Source organism: Myotis nattereri, assembly GCF_964212035.1.
Source record: "Myotis nattereri genome assembly, chromosome: 18".
NCBI lineage: Eukaryota > Metazoa > Chordata > Mammalia > Chiroptera > Vespertilionidae > Myotis > Myotis nattereri.
Window position 1 is genome coordinate 14628529 of NC_138093.1, and position 17217 is coordinate 14645745.

The 17217-nt window shown below is 52.0% G+C and overlaps 1 protein-coding gene across 1 annotated transcript in view; it reads left to right on the forward strand.

The window, feature by feature from the left end:
• Nucleotides 1–17217, forward strand: part of IL6R (interleukin 6 receptor) — a gene marked incomplete at both ends in the record, with an annotated part of 38403 nt that overhangs the window by 12442 nt on the left and 8744 nt on the right. The window contains 5 exons of the mRNA XM_081113058.1: nt 3453–3701; nt 4652–4775; nt 6997–7178; nt 7447–7613; nt 8091–8232. Coding sequence (XP_080969184.1) covers nt 3453–3701; nt 4652–4775; nt 6997–7178; nt 7447–7613; nt 8091–8232 — 864 coding nt within the window. The remainder of the gene's footprint in view (nt 1–3452; nt 3702–4651; nt 4776–6996; nt 7179–7446; nt 7614–8090; nt 8233–17217) is intronic.

Below are 17217 nucleotides of genomic sequence, written 5' to 3' on the forward strand. Positions count from 1 at the left end.
GCTCAGGCTCTAGAAGAGATCTGTCAGGAAGAAGGGCCCGGACAGGCGACACTTGCCAATGGCTGGTTTATAATTAATCATCTCCCATTAAAAAAAAAAAGGTGACTCAGTTTTAAAGAACACTGTTACTCAAGTTCCCTGGCAGAGGAAGTGGCCATTATGTTTCTCCCGCAGCTCTGCTTTTGTGGAAGAGGAAAATAGGCTTTTTATTTGCTATTGCTGCGAGTTGCCCAAATAGTTTGGCCATTGTCCGCGAGCGCAGGAACAGAACAGCCCCTGCTATTGTTCGGAGGGTCACCAAACATGGCAAGAGCTTCCATCTGGACTGGGTAAGGGAAGTGAGCAGGGACACACATTTCCTGGAACTGGCAAAGCAGGCGCAGGAAAGAGCTCCCGTGGGCGCTGGACTCACGGGGAGTGCTTTCCCCAGCGTCTCCTCGTTGGGGCGAGCTGGTCTGGTCTCCGTGGAGGGCCTGTCCATTGTACCACCAGAGGGGGCACCTCTAGACCACTGTGTCAGCTGGTTTTTTGTTTGTTTGTTTGTTTTAAATACATTTTTATTGATTTCAGAGAGGAAGGGAGAGCAAGAGAGAGATAGAAACATCCATGATGGGAGGGAATCATTGATTGGCTGCCTCCTGCATGTTGGACCGAGCCTGCAACCCAGGCACGTGCCCTTGACCGGAATCGAACCCGGGACCCTACAGTTTGCAGGCTGACGCTCTATCCACTGAGCCAAACCGGCCAGGGCAATGTGTCAGCTGTTTTTAATGTGGAGGCCCTGTCCAGGTGGAGACCATGTAGGTGCCCTACATGGAACAAGCATTTATTAAGCACCCACTGAACTCTCTGATGAGTGCAAGCAGGAGCTCACGGTCTCCTAGTTATGGTTGGGGGTGGGGAGGTGTGTACAGTCCGGGACCGTGCCATGTGAAAAGTGCCAGTGAGAGGATGAGCCGCCTGTGGCCCTCGGCCCCTAGTTGGACCTTCATGCCACCTGCCCCGTGTTTTGTATTGGTGCCCCCGGCTGCCTGTGAGTTCTGATGTCTGCTCATCAGCTGGTGGAGGGGTGTTGCATGCACCCCACCGCGGGGCCTCCCACCAGCAGACAGGAGCGGCTCCATCTCTGTTCCTGCAGAGATGGTAATTCGTGCATGAGCTCAATGTCCCTGTGGGGTTTAATCCTTGCAGCTGCTTTATCAAGTGGAAAATGGAAAAGTGAAAATATCAATGTAGTGATCAGAAGTATTGGTACGTCTCCTAACGTAACCTCATTCAGGCACAGATGGAAATCAGTATGTGAACTGAAAGTGGCAAGCTGTATCTCCACCAGGCGCTTTTCGGACTTGAATCCACTGGACTGTGTATTCTGTTATGAAGGAAAAGGACACGGGTGACACACACACACTAGGACCAGCGATTCTACTCAGGGAAACTCGGAAAAATGCACCAAAAGCCACATGTGAGAAAGTTGATAGCCACACCCTTTGAGATATGACTCAGACCTCCCTCAATGGGAGATGATCTACTGTAGCTGCACAATGGAATTTAAAAAAAAAAAAAATTTATTGCTTTTTTTACAGAGAGGAAGGGAGAGGGATAGAGAGTTAGAAACATCCATGAGAGAGAAACATCCATCAGCTGCCTCCTGCACACCCCCTACTGGGGATATGCCCGCAACCAAGGTACATGCCCTTGACCGGAATCGAACCTGGGACCCTTGAGTCCGCAGACTGACGCTCTATCCACTGAGCCAAACCGGTTCGGGCTGCACAATGGAATATTACACAGCGGTGAAAAAGACACACTGGAGCTACATGTAAATAAATCACAGAAACACAATGAATGATAAAAATACATCGCATGAGTAGTGAGTCTATTATTTTTCAAAGTCAGGGAGGGATGCCCTGGCCAGTTGGGCTCAGCGGTTAGAGTGTCAGCCCACGGACCTAAGGGTCTCGGGTTTGATTCCCAGTCAAGGAATCAAATGGACCTCGGTTGCAGGTTCGATCTCCGGCCCAGGTCAGGGTGTGTGTGCGGTAAGCAACCCGTCGGTACCTCTTTCTCATGTCGATGTTTCTCCCCCTCCCACTTCCCTTCCACTCTGTCTGAAAACCAAGGGGAAAATGTCCTCGGGTGCGGATTTAAAAGAAAAGTAAGGGAGACGAACCCCAGGACGGAACACCGTGTGGGGGAGGCTGGAGGGTGCAGAAGCGGAGCGGGTGCTCAGGGACAGTGATTGCACTACTTGTTACTGCAGCCTCGGGGCAGAGGACTCCGGCTCCCAGTGGTGAAGTGAGAAGGCAGCCTGTGCCACCAGGCAGGGCCCAGCCCCAGGAGACGCCATCTCTGTCCCTTTGATGCCCATGTCCCTGGTCCCTGGGCTGTGGCCAATGGTCGGTTTGCACAACCAGCCCTGGCTTTGGGATTGTCAGCCTCTGGGAGTCACTGAGCCTTAGGCCCTCCTTGCTGACAGCCCCCTCGGATGGGGTGGGAGGAAGGACAGTCTGCCAGGTGTGAGGTTAAAACCCTCTCCCAAGCGAGAAGGCTCTGCAGGTCTGAGAGAGACTGGCGCTCCTCCTCCAGGCGCGAGAGCAGGGGTGGGGGGTGAGGTAGGATGCTCGGGCAGCTGCTGGGCCCCTACAGAATCTTGGGCCAGATGTATTGCTGCTGCTTGCTAATGAGTGGTTGGACATTTGGTTTGAAGGACTAAGTGTGCTTCCTGGGAAACTGGCTGTCTTCCCTGGCCCCAGTGCCCTCAGCTCCTTGGACTCATTTAAGAGATGGGTTAACAAATTAGTCCAAGGTGGGCTCTGGCTGGTGTGGCTCAGTGATAGAGTGTTGGCCCACACACCAAAGGGTTTCGAGTTTGATTCCAGGTCAAGGCACGTGTTTGGGCTGCAGGTGTGGTCCGGTCCCGTAGGGCTGGTCGGGGAGCCTGTGGGAGGCAACAAATTGATGTGTCTCTTTCCCGTCGATGTTTTTCTCTCTCTCTCCCTCCCTCCCTCCCTTCCTTCCACTCTCTCTAGAGATCAATGGAAAAAATATCCTCGGGTGAGGATCAACAACAACAACAAAAATTGGTCCAAGGTGGCTGGACTAATTTATATCTTAGAGCATGAATATATAATCTGTACTAAAAAAAAATGTACTTGTTCCTTTAATTTTGGACACTAGGCCGTGAACAGTGGCAGGCCCTCAAAGGGTTTTCTAAGCAAAAATGTGGGGAGGCTGGATCGAGGCTTCGAGGGCTCCCTTGGGCAGCTGGGTGGAGAGGGCCAAGGCTGGGGCCTGGGGCCACGGGGAGGCTGCTGCCATCACCCAGGCGGAGGCCTGGACCACGAGGTGGACTTGGGAGATGTTTCGTATTGAAGCCTCGCGGGGCTTCCCCAAGTCAGGAATGAAGTTGGTCCGTTCGCCGTGGACTGACTGCGCGTCTCCTCTGTCCCCAGAGGTGGAGAGCCATGTGCTGGCCAGCAGGCCCGGCGCCAACGTCACCCTGACCTGCCCCAGCGGGAAACCGGGAGGCAATGCCACGGTTCACTGGGTGCTCGGGACCCCGGCGACAGTCTCGAGCCACGACAGATGGGCTGGTTCGGGGAGGAGGCTGCTCCTGAGGTCCGTGCAGCTCAACGACTCCGGGAACTATTCATGCTACCGGGACGGCCTCCCGGCTGGAACCGTGCGCCTGCTGGTGGAGGGTGAGTTGTGTCCGCCGAGCTCTCGGGGACGGGATGGCTCTCTGCATCCCAGGCTCCTGTTTATTCCTTGGCCCATGGATCCTGGGGACAGGCCCGCCGACGTCTGCCAGCGAGACTGGCGGGAATTCCCACTGGGTGGGTGCACCTGGCTGGTGGGGATCCCGTCCCGCTGGCCTTGATGTGCAGGTAGGGCCAGAGGTGGGAGCCAGGGGGCCTGGGTGTGCCTCCTCCTTTACAGCTTAACGTCTCTGCTCCTCAGCCTCCTCTTTGGTAAAGTAAATTAATGTTACAGTGGGGCCTTGATTTACGAGTTTAATTCCTTCCGAGACCAAGCTCGTTAAGGAGCTCGTTAACTCAAATTACTCTGTCAACTCAATGCAAAAAATCGGCGGAGAGACAGCTGGTATCTCAAAAAACTCGTTAGTCGGGACACTCGTAAGTCAGGGCCCAACTGTATTACCTTCCCTCAGAGTCAGTACAGAGATTACATGGGGAGGAAGTGTGAGTGTGTGCACACATGGACATAGGATGTTGGACACTCTCAGACCAACCAGCTTTGTTTTGAGAATCAGCAGGCTCTCAGCTCCCTCACGTCTAAGACGCGCTGGAGCCAGGTGCCCCGTGCGCCAGCCCTGTGCCGAGGCACTGTCTCCCTGTCACATGTCCCCGGGACCCTGTGGAGGAAACGGAAAAGAGCTGGCCTGGTGACTCCAAAGCCCCCATGTTGGGGATTGTTCTCTCTCTCCCCTTTAGACAGGGTAGCCCTGGGCGTCTCCCTTTGCCACTGTGAGGTCCTTTAAGCTCCCAGCCACTGTTGAGTATGTGGCTGTTTGGGTCCCAGCTGGCGCCAGAGCTGGGGAGGGGGGCGCGCGGTGAGGATGGCTAAGCCAGGGGCTCCCCGAGAAGGGGAGGGAGGAGAGCTCACCTCGGCCCCGTGTGCTGGCTTCCAGGTCCTCCAGAGGAGCCCAAGCTCTCCTGCTTCCGGAAGAGCCCCATCAGCAACGTGATCTGTGAGTGGAGCCCTCAGAGCCCCCCCTCCCAGAGCACCAGGGCCTTGTTGTTGGTGAGGAAGTTGTAAGTATCCTGGTCTGGGCTGTGTTTATGTCTGCTCATCCTTCACTGAGGCCCTGGGAGGTGGCGGGGGGGCAGGGTGTAGGGGGTGGGGCCGGGGGAGGGGGGGCTCTCAAAGGAGCCAAGTGGCACTGGCCAGCCAGTGATTCCAAAATTTTATCATCAGAAAATATTAGAAAATAATTAATTCCTCTGGGAAGAAGAGGAGGGAATGAGAGAGGAAACAGACAAACTCCGTGCTCTCCCCTGCTGGCCACTGTGCTAGGATATCTGTCCTGTCAACCGCCACAACAGGCGTGGGAAGTGGGTGTCATTTTTCTCTGTAACAGATCGAGAAACTGATTTCCTTGGGTAAGTCATCCTGCTGGTAGCTCTGCTAGGAGCCCAGCCCAGTCGGCCTGACCTTATTCAACGCTACGGTTTGGGGCGTTGTTCTGAAGATGCAAATGGCGCTGGCCGGGGAAGGGAAGCCGCTCATTATTGTGTCCAGGTGTCCTGACCTGGTGAGCTTATCAAGTGCTTCCCTTGATAATGGCAGACGACGGGAAGTGGTGATAGGGGGGAAGTGGTGATGGAGGGGAAGTGGTGATAGGGCGGAGAGGGAGCCGGAGGGGGTGGTGGTGGTGGTGGTGGAAGTCACACCTGCCTGGGGCGCCTCTTCGCTCCAGGAGATGGGATGAGTTGTGGCAGGGATGTAGAGGAGGGGGAGATGCTGAAAACCAGCACACCTCTGCAGTTCGGTCTGTCTCCATCCCAGAGCTGAGGGCCCCTTAGCCCAGGTGCTCCTATTGGAGTTTGGGCTGTCAGTCACCAGGGTATCAAAAAATCTGAACAGTGAGTTCAACCGGGTGATTCAGTTTCCAGGGTCAGCTGCCTAGACCAGCCTTAGCAAGTTTATTAGAATACTTTGTGTGTTCGTTACTGGCATTTTGAGAGAGAGAGAGAGGGAGAGAGAGAGAGAGAGAGAGAGAGAGAGAGAGAGAGAGGTTTTAGCTCACACCTTCCTCCTGTCAGCAGCCTCAGGCACTCTGTCCTCCTGCCTGGCCGGGTGCCTCTGCCTTGGAGTGAGGAAGTGGGGTAGGGAGCAACTGTGAGAGCCTGGGGGACCACAGAACCCACTCAGGCCCGACTCAGACCCTGGGCTGCTGGGGGTGAAACAGGCCCCTGGAGGGAGGTTGTGTGTCCTGCTTTGTGCACACATCCACGCCCTCCCCAGCTGTGCTTGCTCGCCCATTCGTGTCACCGGGGTTCCTTTTGGTGAGTTCAGCATCAGCTGTGGGCCGGGCTGGGTGGGATGGAAGTCTGGGTGGGATGGAGGGAGTGAAGAAGGGAGTCAGGGAAGCTCTAACTCAGTCTGGGGAGGTTGGGGCAGGCTTCCCAGAAGTTGGTTCTGGGCCTGGGGTTCAAACCCGTAACAGGAGGTTGGTGGGTGATTCGTCACCCCTGCGGCGGGCGAGTGGCTGCTGTGGCCTCACATGCCCACGCATGTCAGAAGTGGGTGACGTCTCAGGCTCCCAGGCCAGGTGGGCCGGTGTCTGACTCACCTCCAATATCCTCAGTCACCCGGCCTTCCTTTCTGGGCTCACCTGCCAGAAATGCTCCCACCTTCGAACCCCCGGCACCCTGTGCTTCTGGATGGCTTTTCTCCAGGCTGCCCCCCACCCCCGCCCCTCCCCCGCCTTTCCAGGAGCACAGGACCTGGCAGAGTGCACCCCCCTTCAGCACCTTTGACCCATGGGCCCCAGCTAGATGTTTTACACTCATTTTTGTAAAAAAATATTTTTATTGATTTCAGGGAGGAAGGGAGAGGGGGCGAGAGATAGAAACATCCACAGTGAGAGAGAATCATGAGCGTCTGCCTCCTGCACACCCCCCACTGGGGATCGAGCCCACAACCCGGGCATGTGCCCTTGACCAAAATCGAACCTGGGACCCTTCAGTCCGCAGGCCGACGCTCTATCCACTGAGCCAAACCGGCCAGGGCTGCACTCATTTTTCAATTAACCACCAGGCAGGTACTACAAATCTTCCCATTTTCAGATGAGCAAACAATGGCTCAGAGAGGAGATAACTTACTCAAAGTAGCAAGAACTACCCCGTGTGGAGCCGGGACTCAGCGCCAGGGCCAGCCTGCAGAGCCCGGCCCCCCTCGCCATGGCCCGCCCCCCCAGTCCCGAGTCCTCGGGGAATCTGAGAGTGGGCGGCTCTTGTTTTGTGTTGGCAGCCAGCATGGTCCGCCGGAAGACTCCCAGGAGCCGTGCCAGTATTCCCGGGAGTCCCAGAAGTTCTCCTGCCAGCTGGCCGTCCCCGAGGGAGACAACTCTTTCCACCTTGTGTCCCTGTGCGTCGCCAACAGTGCTGGCGGCAAGTCCAGCAGACCCTACACATTTGAGGGTTACGGAATCCGTACGTAAGCTCTCCCAGGCCTCCGGGGCCCCTTCCAGCTGTTTCCCTCTTGGGCTTCTCCGAGGGGCAGGGAGGGGCTGGGTGGGGGTTTGGTGAGCTGGGGCCTTTGGAGCTTCACTTGACAAAAGGTCAGGCTGTGGCTGACCAGGGGTGCGGGGGAAGTGCTCGGGCCGGGGTGGCGTCCTGCTGTGGGGGTTTGCACAGCCTTGGGGGGGGGTCTTTCCTCGGCACCATGCTTGTCACTACAAAGAGCATCCTTTTCCCACAGTGCGACCTGACCCACCCGTCAACATCACGGTCACCGCCGTGGACCGAAACCCCCGCTGGCTCACTGTCACCTGGCGAGACCCGCCCTCCTGGAACTCATATTTCTACAGGCTGCAGTTCGAACTGCGATACCGGGCGGAACGGTCCAAGACATTCACCACATTGATGGTAACTTCTCTTACTTCTGGATAGAAAAGTGCCCCTGGCTACTCAGGGGCAGTAGAAAGGCTGCTAGAAGAAAGCAACGGGTTCTGGGTCCTGTTCCGCACTCACCACCTGCGTGGCTCTGGAGGAGTCTCTGAGCCTTTCTGAAATGGCGGCATCACCTATAAAAGGGAAATGAAAACCTCCTTGTACAGGCCTATTGGTGAGCGCGGGAGTGACCTGGGAAGCGAGTGGGGCTGTGAGCATGTCGGGATGTGGCCAGCAGAATTCCACGGTACATGTGGGTGGGACAGTGACTTCCAGCTTCTGTCTGTGTTGGCCCGGAGGGCACCCGTGTTTCTGAGCTGCTGGGGTGATGGCAGCCCTTGGAGAAGCTATGCCCAGCCGAGCCGCCCCTTAGACCTGAGAGAGGGAGGGCTGAAGGGCAGGGCGGCCAAGGGCATCCTGTCCCTGTGGAGAGTAACGTGCCTCTGCCCTCAGGTCAAGGAGCTCCAGTATCGCTGCACCATCCGTGATGCCTGGAGTGGCATGAGGCATGTGGTGCAGCTGCGCGCCCGGGAGGAATTTGGGCACGGCCTGTGGAGCGAGTGGAGCCATGAGGTCCTGGGCACCCCCTGGACAGGTAGGTGCTGGTGGGCACGGAAGGGATATTTCAGCATTGCTGCTGTATCAGTTACCTGTTGCTATATAACAAGTCACCCCCAAACTCGGGGTAAAACAAACCATTTATCTGCTCAGGATTTTGAAAATGAGTCAGCGAGGCAGCGCTCATGTTGGTCTTGCCTGAGACAGTACACGAGGTTGCGTCAGGCCTGCAGGACCCTAGGGGGCCTCCCTCACATGCCTGACGGTTGGTGCCGGCAGGTGGCTGGGGCCCTGGGTTCTTCCCTGAAGCCTGGCCCCTTCCAGGAGGCCAGCCCGGACTCAAAGAGGGGAAATCATTTCACAACTTGATGGCAGCAGCCGCAAAGAATTTGTAGCTATATTTAACTTACCACGGTTACTAATGCTTCTTATTTAAAAAAAAAAAAAAAAAGATGTTAAAGGCCCTGGCCAGTGTGGCTCAGTTGATTGGATGTCATCCCATGCACCAGAAGGTGTCTGGTTCAATTACAGGTCAGGGCACATGCCCAGGTTTTGTAGGGGGCGTGCAGGACCCAGACAGTTGATGTTCCGCTCTCACATCGATGCTTCTCTCTCTCCCTCTCCCTTCCTCTCTCTCTAAAAGTCAATAACAGTATTTAAAAATAAGTAAATAAAAACAAAAAAAGATGTTAAAGGTAGTAATAATTGCCTCTGAGGAATGATTGAAATAAGTGTGTTATAGAACATGAAAAATTCCAGAAAAATACGAAGAATAATTATCAATGGTATATCTTCCCAGCTAGAGAAAACCAGTTAGAACATTTTAATATACTTCTTTCCTGTCTGTGTGTATTTTCTATATGATATATATATATATATATATATATATATATATATATATATTATATAAAATATTGTGAGCATTTCCATGTTATTAAATGTTACTCATTATTTTTGGAAATGTATTATTTAGTAATTATTTAGTAATTGCATGATTAATTTTTTTTTTTAACCCATGGGAATTTTTTTTTTTTAATTTCTTAAAGTATTACAAAGAGTATTACACGTCTCCTTTTTTCTCCTCCTTGACATTCCCCCGGCTCCCCCCACCCCCCAGTGTCTTGTGTCGATTAGTTATTCTCATATGCATGCATATAAGTCCTTCAGTTGATCTCCTACTCCCCCCAACCCTCCCCAGGTTTCCCACTGTAGTTTGACATTCTGCTCAATGCTGCTCTGCCTCTGTATCCATTTTTGTTCATCAGTCTATAATGTTTCTTATTATCCATAAATGAGTGAGTTCATGTGGTATTTTTCTCAGCTTCCCAGGGGCCATCTCAGTCTCACAGGGGCCATCTCAGCCTCACAGGGGCCGTCTCCGCCTCACAGGGGCTGTCCCAGCCTCATGGGGGCCGTTTCAGCCTCACAGGGGCCACCTCAGCCTCACGGGGGCTGTTTCAACCCCACATGGGCCGTCTAAACCTCACTGGGGCCGATTCAACCTCACCGGGACCGGGGCCATCTCAGCCTCACTGAACCCATGGGAATTTAAAAAAAATGTTTTTATTGATTTGAGAGAGAGAAAGAGAGAGACATTGATGTGAGAGAGAAACATCAACCAGTTGCCTCTTCTACTGGGGATCAAACCAAAGCCTAGGTATGTGCTCTGACCAGGAATCAAACTCACGACCTTTTGGTGTTCAGGACGACACTCCAAATCAACGGATCCACCGAGCCGGGCCACCACGGGAATATTTTTTAACTTCTAAAATTTTCATCCAATTAATACATGCCCAAGGCAAAGAAGCAAAGAAGGGCTTATAACAGCCCGTGTCCCTCGCCCCACCCCTCCCCATGTCCAGTCCTGCTCTCTGGAGGATGCCGCTTGGCTTTCTGTTTCTATTTCTTCTGTTGGCACCCTCCTCAGCGCTGAACAACAACCTAATATGGCTGTTTGTTTGCTTTTCCAAGAAGACAATTTGAGACATTATCTTTTGACTCTTTCCTGTGATAAGGATTTAGCAGACCTAGACCAGTGCAGGAATCTCTCTGACTACAGCCCAGAGAGTGGCCACCCCGCCTCTGCTTGAATGCTTCCAGAGATGGCGAGCTTACCACCCCTCGTCATGCGGTCCCCAGTGTTTGTGTAGGACTCCCAGGCTTGTTTCAGTGTCAGGTCTCTTTAGCCTGTGCAGTGTCGTGAACCAAACCAGTCGTTCTTAAACACTAAGCAATTTGAAAAGAGCAAAAGACTCATTAATCAAGTGTGTCTGGGTAAAATGGGGAAGACAGACGTGGCATCCATTGCCCAGGCCTGTCCCCACCCCTACCCCTTTCTCCTCCCCTGGCCCCAGGCCCCAGGGAGAGGACTTTATGTGGAGGCTGTGATGTGATGGTGTTTCCTCTAGCCTGGCTTTGCAGTTTGGGCGTCCTTGTCCTTGTCCTGGGGGAGCCAGAGGAGCGGGCTTGGGCTGAGGGTGTCTTCCTTATTGGCCGCACAGGATGTCAAGGGCAGGCTCAGATCTTTGTCGGCGCTCCCTGGCTGTCAAGAGCGAAGGCAGCTTTCCACGGGACCCTTTTCTTCAGCTTATTTTCCCCTCGGATCTGGGTACGAAGGGAGGCCTAACTGCTCTATCTTCCGTAGGAAAAGCATTTATTTATTTTTTATTTTATTTTATTTTATTTTTTTAAATATATTTTTTTTATTGATTTTTTACAGAGAGGAAGGGAGAGGGATAGAGAGTTAGAAACATTGATCAGTTACCTCCTGCACACCCCCTACTGGGGATGTGCCTGAAACCAAGGTACATGCCCTTGACCGGAATCGAACCTGGGACCCTTCAGTCCGCAGGCCGACGCTCTATCCACTGAGCCAAACTGGTTAGGGCCTGTAGGAAAAGCATTTAAATGAACGACAACGCCCTTTGGGCCGGACTGTGTTGACCCGTTCTTAGTTGTCTTTGATTTGTACACTCTTTGAACCACAGCGCACTCCGTGAACACCAAATATTAATGTGGCCCTGGAGCCTTTGTGAGGCAAGAACGTCAATGACAACATTGTGCGGAGGAAATGTCCCGGATCTAGGCGGACACCCGTGGACACCCGCTTACCTTTTATTCTAGCCGCTGAACGTAGATCTCCACAAACGGCTCTAAGGAATCCCGTTTTGTCCTTTCTTTAAAAAATATTTTTGAATTGTGCTACAAAATATGCATAACTTAAACTGTACTATTTTAACCATTTTTAAGGATCTATAGTTCAGTGGCATTAAGGACTTTCACGTTGTTGTGCAACCATCGCCACCATCCATCTTCAGAACTTGTTTCATCTTGCAGAACTGAAACTCTGTGCCCATAAACACTAACTCGCCATCCCCCCTCCCTCAGCCCCTAACGGCCATCATGTTACTTTCTGTCTCGGAGTTTGATATTGTAGGTACCTCATGTAAGTAGAATCACATTGCAGTATTTGCCTTTTGTTGTGTCTGGTGTATTTCACTTAGCAGAGGGCCCTCAAGAGTCATCCATGTTGTAAAATGTCAGCATTTCCTCCCCTTTTAAGGCTGGATGATACCTCATTGTGTGTATGTCACATTTTGTCTACCCGTTCCTCTCTGGATGGACATCTGGGTTGCCTCCACCTTTTGACTATTGTGCACAATGCTGCTATGAACATGGGAGTCAGGATATCTGTTCAGGTCCCTCATTTTAATTCTTTTGGGTGTAAACCTAGAAGTGGGATTCACTTGGTAATTCCTTTTTATTTGCATTTTAAATTGGTTTTTAGAGCGAGAGCCAAGGAGAGGAAGAGGGAGAGGGAGAGGGAGAGATAAACTTTGATGTGAGAGCTATGTGAGAGAGAAACATCAATTGGCTGCCTCCTGCACACCCCCTACTGGGGATTGAGCCCCGACCGGGAATTGAACTGGCAACCTTTTGGTGCATGGGACGCCACCCAACCAACAGAGCCACACCGGCCAGGGGGTGATAATTCATTTTTAAGTTTTTGAGGAACTGCCATACTGTTTTCCAAGTGGCTGCACCATTTTACATTCCTATCAGCAATGCACAGGGTTCCAGTTCCTTCACATCCTGGCTGGCACTTCTTACTTGCTGTGTTTTCTGGACAGTGGCCGTCCTAATGTGTGTGAAGTGGTATTGCAGTTTTGATTTGCATTTTCATAATGAATAGTGACGTTGAGCATCTTTTCATGCGCGTCTCGGCCATTTGTTTATCTTTTTTTGCAGAAATGTCTATTTAAGTAGGAAGTTCTTCCTTATGTGAACAGCTCTGGCCTCACTGGGCCTCGCCCTCTGGGGTCACCCCTGACAAGTCTGCTAGCCTGCTCTCTGAATTCCTCCGGAATTCCCAGAGGATCTGCATCTGCTTGGGCTTTGGTTCCCAGGCTGTTGGTGGCTGGTTGGTGGGTTCCTCACCTTTCTGTGCACCTCCCCCGGAAGCTGGTCTCATCCGTGATGTTCCTTTTTAAATTGTTGATGTCCTCCCTGCAGTGGGAGGTGATACAGCAGCGGCACAGTCTCTGACTTTGCAGCCTCGGGTCACTGTGCTTCTGTGACTTGCTAGAGTGACCGTGTGAGCTCAGTCAGAACACTTGGCTTCTTCTCCCATAAGCAGCTGAAGAGTTTGAACTCCCCGTCCTGTACATGTGTGCTTTTGGGGGGATCCTCAAAGCCCCAGGGGGGAATATATCCGAGAGAGAAACCAGAGGCTCCCCTCACTCCTTTACCCCCATCCACTACCCCACTGAGGCGGGGCTGATGAGCTGGGCCTCAGTGGGTGCTGCCCCCTTGAGGCTGGTGCCTGGCTGCACATGGGCTATGTTCCCAGGGAGATTCCCCTTTTTGAGGGCAGGGCACTGAGTCATAGGTATTGGGGTCCCTTCTCCATCCAGCAAAGGCAGGTGACTCACTGAGACTGTGTCACTGAGGGCAGGGAAGGGCAGGGAGAAGAGGTTACTGACAGGGCAGCTGGGCAGTAGCTCTCTCCAGAAACGACTGGCACCACGACTGAAGCCCCTTTGCGAAGTGGGGCAGGGTGCCTGGGAAAAGCCCATTGGACATAAGAGGGTTATTTCTTGCCCCTAACAAATTCCTTTCACTTTGCTTCATACCCCCTCACCTACTCCCAGAAAATAATGAGAACTATGTGTGATAGGGAGAGAGCAGAGTGGACCCATTTTTGGGGATCCCAGTGGTTGAAGGGGGTGCTAGAGGTTTGCATTTGCAGGGCCTTTGGGGTGCCCCGAGGCCAGGGCTGGGGACTCTCCAGGCGGGTGAGTCTCCCTGGCTTGGATCCTGGGAGGTATATACAGGGGTGGGCAAAAGTAGGCTTACAGTTGTTCATATGGAAAATAATGCAGTAATCCTATCTAATAAGGAGGGAATATGCTAATTGACTCTCACACCATTGCAGAGATGGCGGCACCCACAGCCAATAAGGAGGGACTATGCTAATTGACTGCCCCGCCCTCAAAGATGGCGGCGCCCACAGCCAATAAGGAGGGAATATGCTAATTGACTGCCCTGCCCTCAAAGATGGCAATGCCCACAGCCAATAAGGAGAGAATATGCTAATTGACTGTCACGCCCTCAAAGATGGCAGCGCCCACAGCCACAAGATGGCAGTGCCCAGTCCCCTCAGCCTTCCAGCCGCCCAGAGCTGCCTGAGGCTCTGGTAACCAGGGCCTGCAGAGGCTTGCGCTGCCGGCAGTGGCAGCAGCAGAGGTGTGATGGGGCATCACCTTCTCCTGATCGCCAGGTCGCCTCCCGCCCCTGAGGGCTCCCGGACTGTGAGAGGGGGCAGGCTGGGCTGAGGGACCCCCCTCCTGTGCATGAATTTTCATGCATTGGGCCTCTCGTTAATGAATAATAATACAAGAATAAACTCTGTTTCACGGACTCACAACTGTGAGCCTGCTTTTGCCCCACCCTGTATTGTCATCTAAACCCTCTGGCCATCCCATTCTGGGAGCGCATTTGACAACAGCCCTCCTTATCGAGCTCCTGTCTCTGTGTGAGCCACACCACTGCTGCGGGCATCTGTCTCCCCCCAACCCACAGCCACGGCTTCCCCATTACTTTTCCCGTGAAGTTCAAACTCCTGAGCGTGTACAGAAGGCCTCCCCGCGCTGCCCGCCCACCTCTGCCGCATGCCTGGCTCCCCTTCACTTACCTTATTTCCTCCAGCTGGACTGAACCTGGCCCAGCTTCACACGCATGTCCTTCCATCCTCAAGCCACGTAATCCTCTGGTCAGCTCCCTCTCCCATCCAGCTTATCTTTGCATCACCTCCTCCTACATTCTCGCTGCCTGCCCAGCCTGTCTGCATAGCTCAGAGGTTTTTTTTCACAGGCCCATAACATCTCAAAAAGGACCCAAGAAGGTCATCAACTTTTTTTTTAAATCCTCCCCCGAGGGTATGTTAATTGATTTTAGAGTGAGAGAGAAAGAGGGAGAGACGAGAAACATTGATTGGTTGCCTCCCATACCTTCCCCAACCGGGGATTGAACTCACAACCTAGGTATGTGCTCTGAATGGGAATCGAGCCCACAACCAATTGAGTCTCCCAGCTTGGGCTAAGGTCATCAAGTTTTACTTTTGCTGAGTAAGGACAAAAAATTGAACAATTAAAGAAAAATGCTGTGGCTGTTCACCATCACCATCCTCCTTTCCTATATAATAAAAGGCTAATATGCGAATTGTCCATTCGACCAGGGGGCGGGGCCGGCCAGCCAATTGCCCGTGTCACCCCTGCCAGCCCACCTGATCAGCCCCATCCGTGCACGAATTTGTGCATCGAGCCTCTAGTTATTTCATAAAAGAGAGGATGAAATAGGGCATAAGCTCAGAATGAAGGACACTTTGGCAACTTTACTTCAACTAGGTATCCACATCACCTTTTCTGGATGTTTCTCTTTTGGCCTAAGGACAGTAGACTTGTTTACAGACCATCCTTGGGGGTGCTAAGACCCCACTGGGAGACTGTCAGCTCCTCCTGAGGTTTTTGATTTCTTTTCCCTCGAATAGCGGAGCACTGATTAACTTTCTGGTTGGTGGTTTACAGGGTGTGAAGGAAGGTGTGAGGCCAAGGGAAGGAGTGAGCATGTGCAGAGTGGAAGGTGTTGTGGGTGGTTGGCCTGAGTGTGTCTTTGTCTCTCCCCAACCCTGCTCTTCCCATGAGTGTCTGGCTTTGTGGTTCATCCTTCTCTCCTTGTTCCCTCATCTCTCTGCCACCCAGTCGCTTCCTTTTTCTTTCTTTTTTCTCTTTTGATTCTCAGTCCACTCCTATTTTTCCTCTCTGTACTTCAACCCCAGGCCCTACCCAGTAGCCCATATCTTAACTTGTAATTATATACCATTTAAACATTTTAAGAAAAAAATGTATTATGTTCTCTTTCCCCTAGTTTTATTGAAATACCAGAGGCCTGGTGCATGACATTTGTGGACTCAATGGGGTGGGGGTTGGAGGGTTCTCAGCCTGGCCTGTGCCCTTTCACAGTCTGGGAGCCCTCGGGGGATGTCTGACTGATGGCTTAGGCCCGTGGGGAGCGGGCCTAAGCCACAGTCGGACATCCTTAGCGCTGCCGTGGAGGTGGGCTGCTGTGCTCGCCAGCCGTCAGTCTGGCTTGTGGCTGAGCGGTGCTCCCCTGTGGGAGTGCACTGACCACCAGGTGGCAGCTCCTGCATTGGGTGTCTGCCCCCTGGCGGTCAGTGCGCATCATAGCGACTGGCCATTCCGCCCTTTGGTTAATTTGCATATTACCCTTTTATTATATAGAATAATGGATCTATAACATTGTATGATTTGATATATGTATATATTGTGAACTGATCACCACAGTAAGTTTACTTAACTTAATCCATCGCCACAAGTGGTTACAATTTTTTTTTCTCGTGATGAGAACTTTTACGATCGACTCTCTTAGCAATTCTGGAATATACAATACAGTGTTATTAACTATAGTCACCATGCTGTACATTACATCCCAGAAGTTATTGTGTTCTCTGTTCCTAATTTTGAGAATTGGGCCAGTTTTTACTTTTTTATTTTTTAAATATATTTTATTGGTTTTTCACAGAGAGGAAGGGAGAGAGAGTTAGAAACATCAATGAGAGAGAAACATCGATCAGCTGCCTCCTGCACATCCCCCATTGGGGATATGCCTGCAACCCAGGTACATGCCCTTGTCCGGAATCGAACCTGGGACCCTTGAGTCCGCAGGCCGACGCTCTATCCACTGAGCCAAACCGGTTTCGGCTGGGCCAGTTTTTAAACAAATATTATTGTGTTCCAGGCCAGAGTTAGGTGCTTTTAGTGTGTAATCTCGGGTGATCTGTGCAGGAGGAAGCCACCCCCTTGCTTAGAAATGAAGAAACAAGGACTAAAAAGAGGTTAAGGGTCTTGACCAAGGTTACACATCCTGTATGAAGAAGGTCTCTGCCGTCTTTTATATTGAATTTCTGTATTCCAAAACTGAAGCGAGTAAACCCAAACCAATTTTCAAATTAATGGAAAAAAGTTTCTTGTTTTAGAATCTCATATGAAAAAAAACCCACAACACACATGTGGCCTTCGATTAATCTCATTTATTAGAGTATGGCCATTCATTCATCTATATATATAAAAGGCTAATATGCAAAGTGACCTCACAGGAGTCCAGGAGTTCAATTTCTCACTATGATGTGCGTTGACCACCAGGGGGTGGCGTGGAACGAAGGAAGGCCCCAGCCAGCAGCTGGAAGGCCCCAATCGGCCCTGATTGCCGGCCAGGCCTAGGGACCCTACCTGTGCAGGAATTTCGTGCACTGGGCCTCTAGTTTTATTATAAAATAATAGTACACAGGGGGCAGTGAATCATAGTTCCTTCCCCTCTTTCACTCAATGTAGCAGTGAAGTGAGGCGTTAGGAAATATAAAATACGTGAGGAGAAATAGGAAATACTTTTGCCTAAACAGAAAAGGAATGTGCTCTTCAATGCTAATAACTTCCCACAGCCTTCG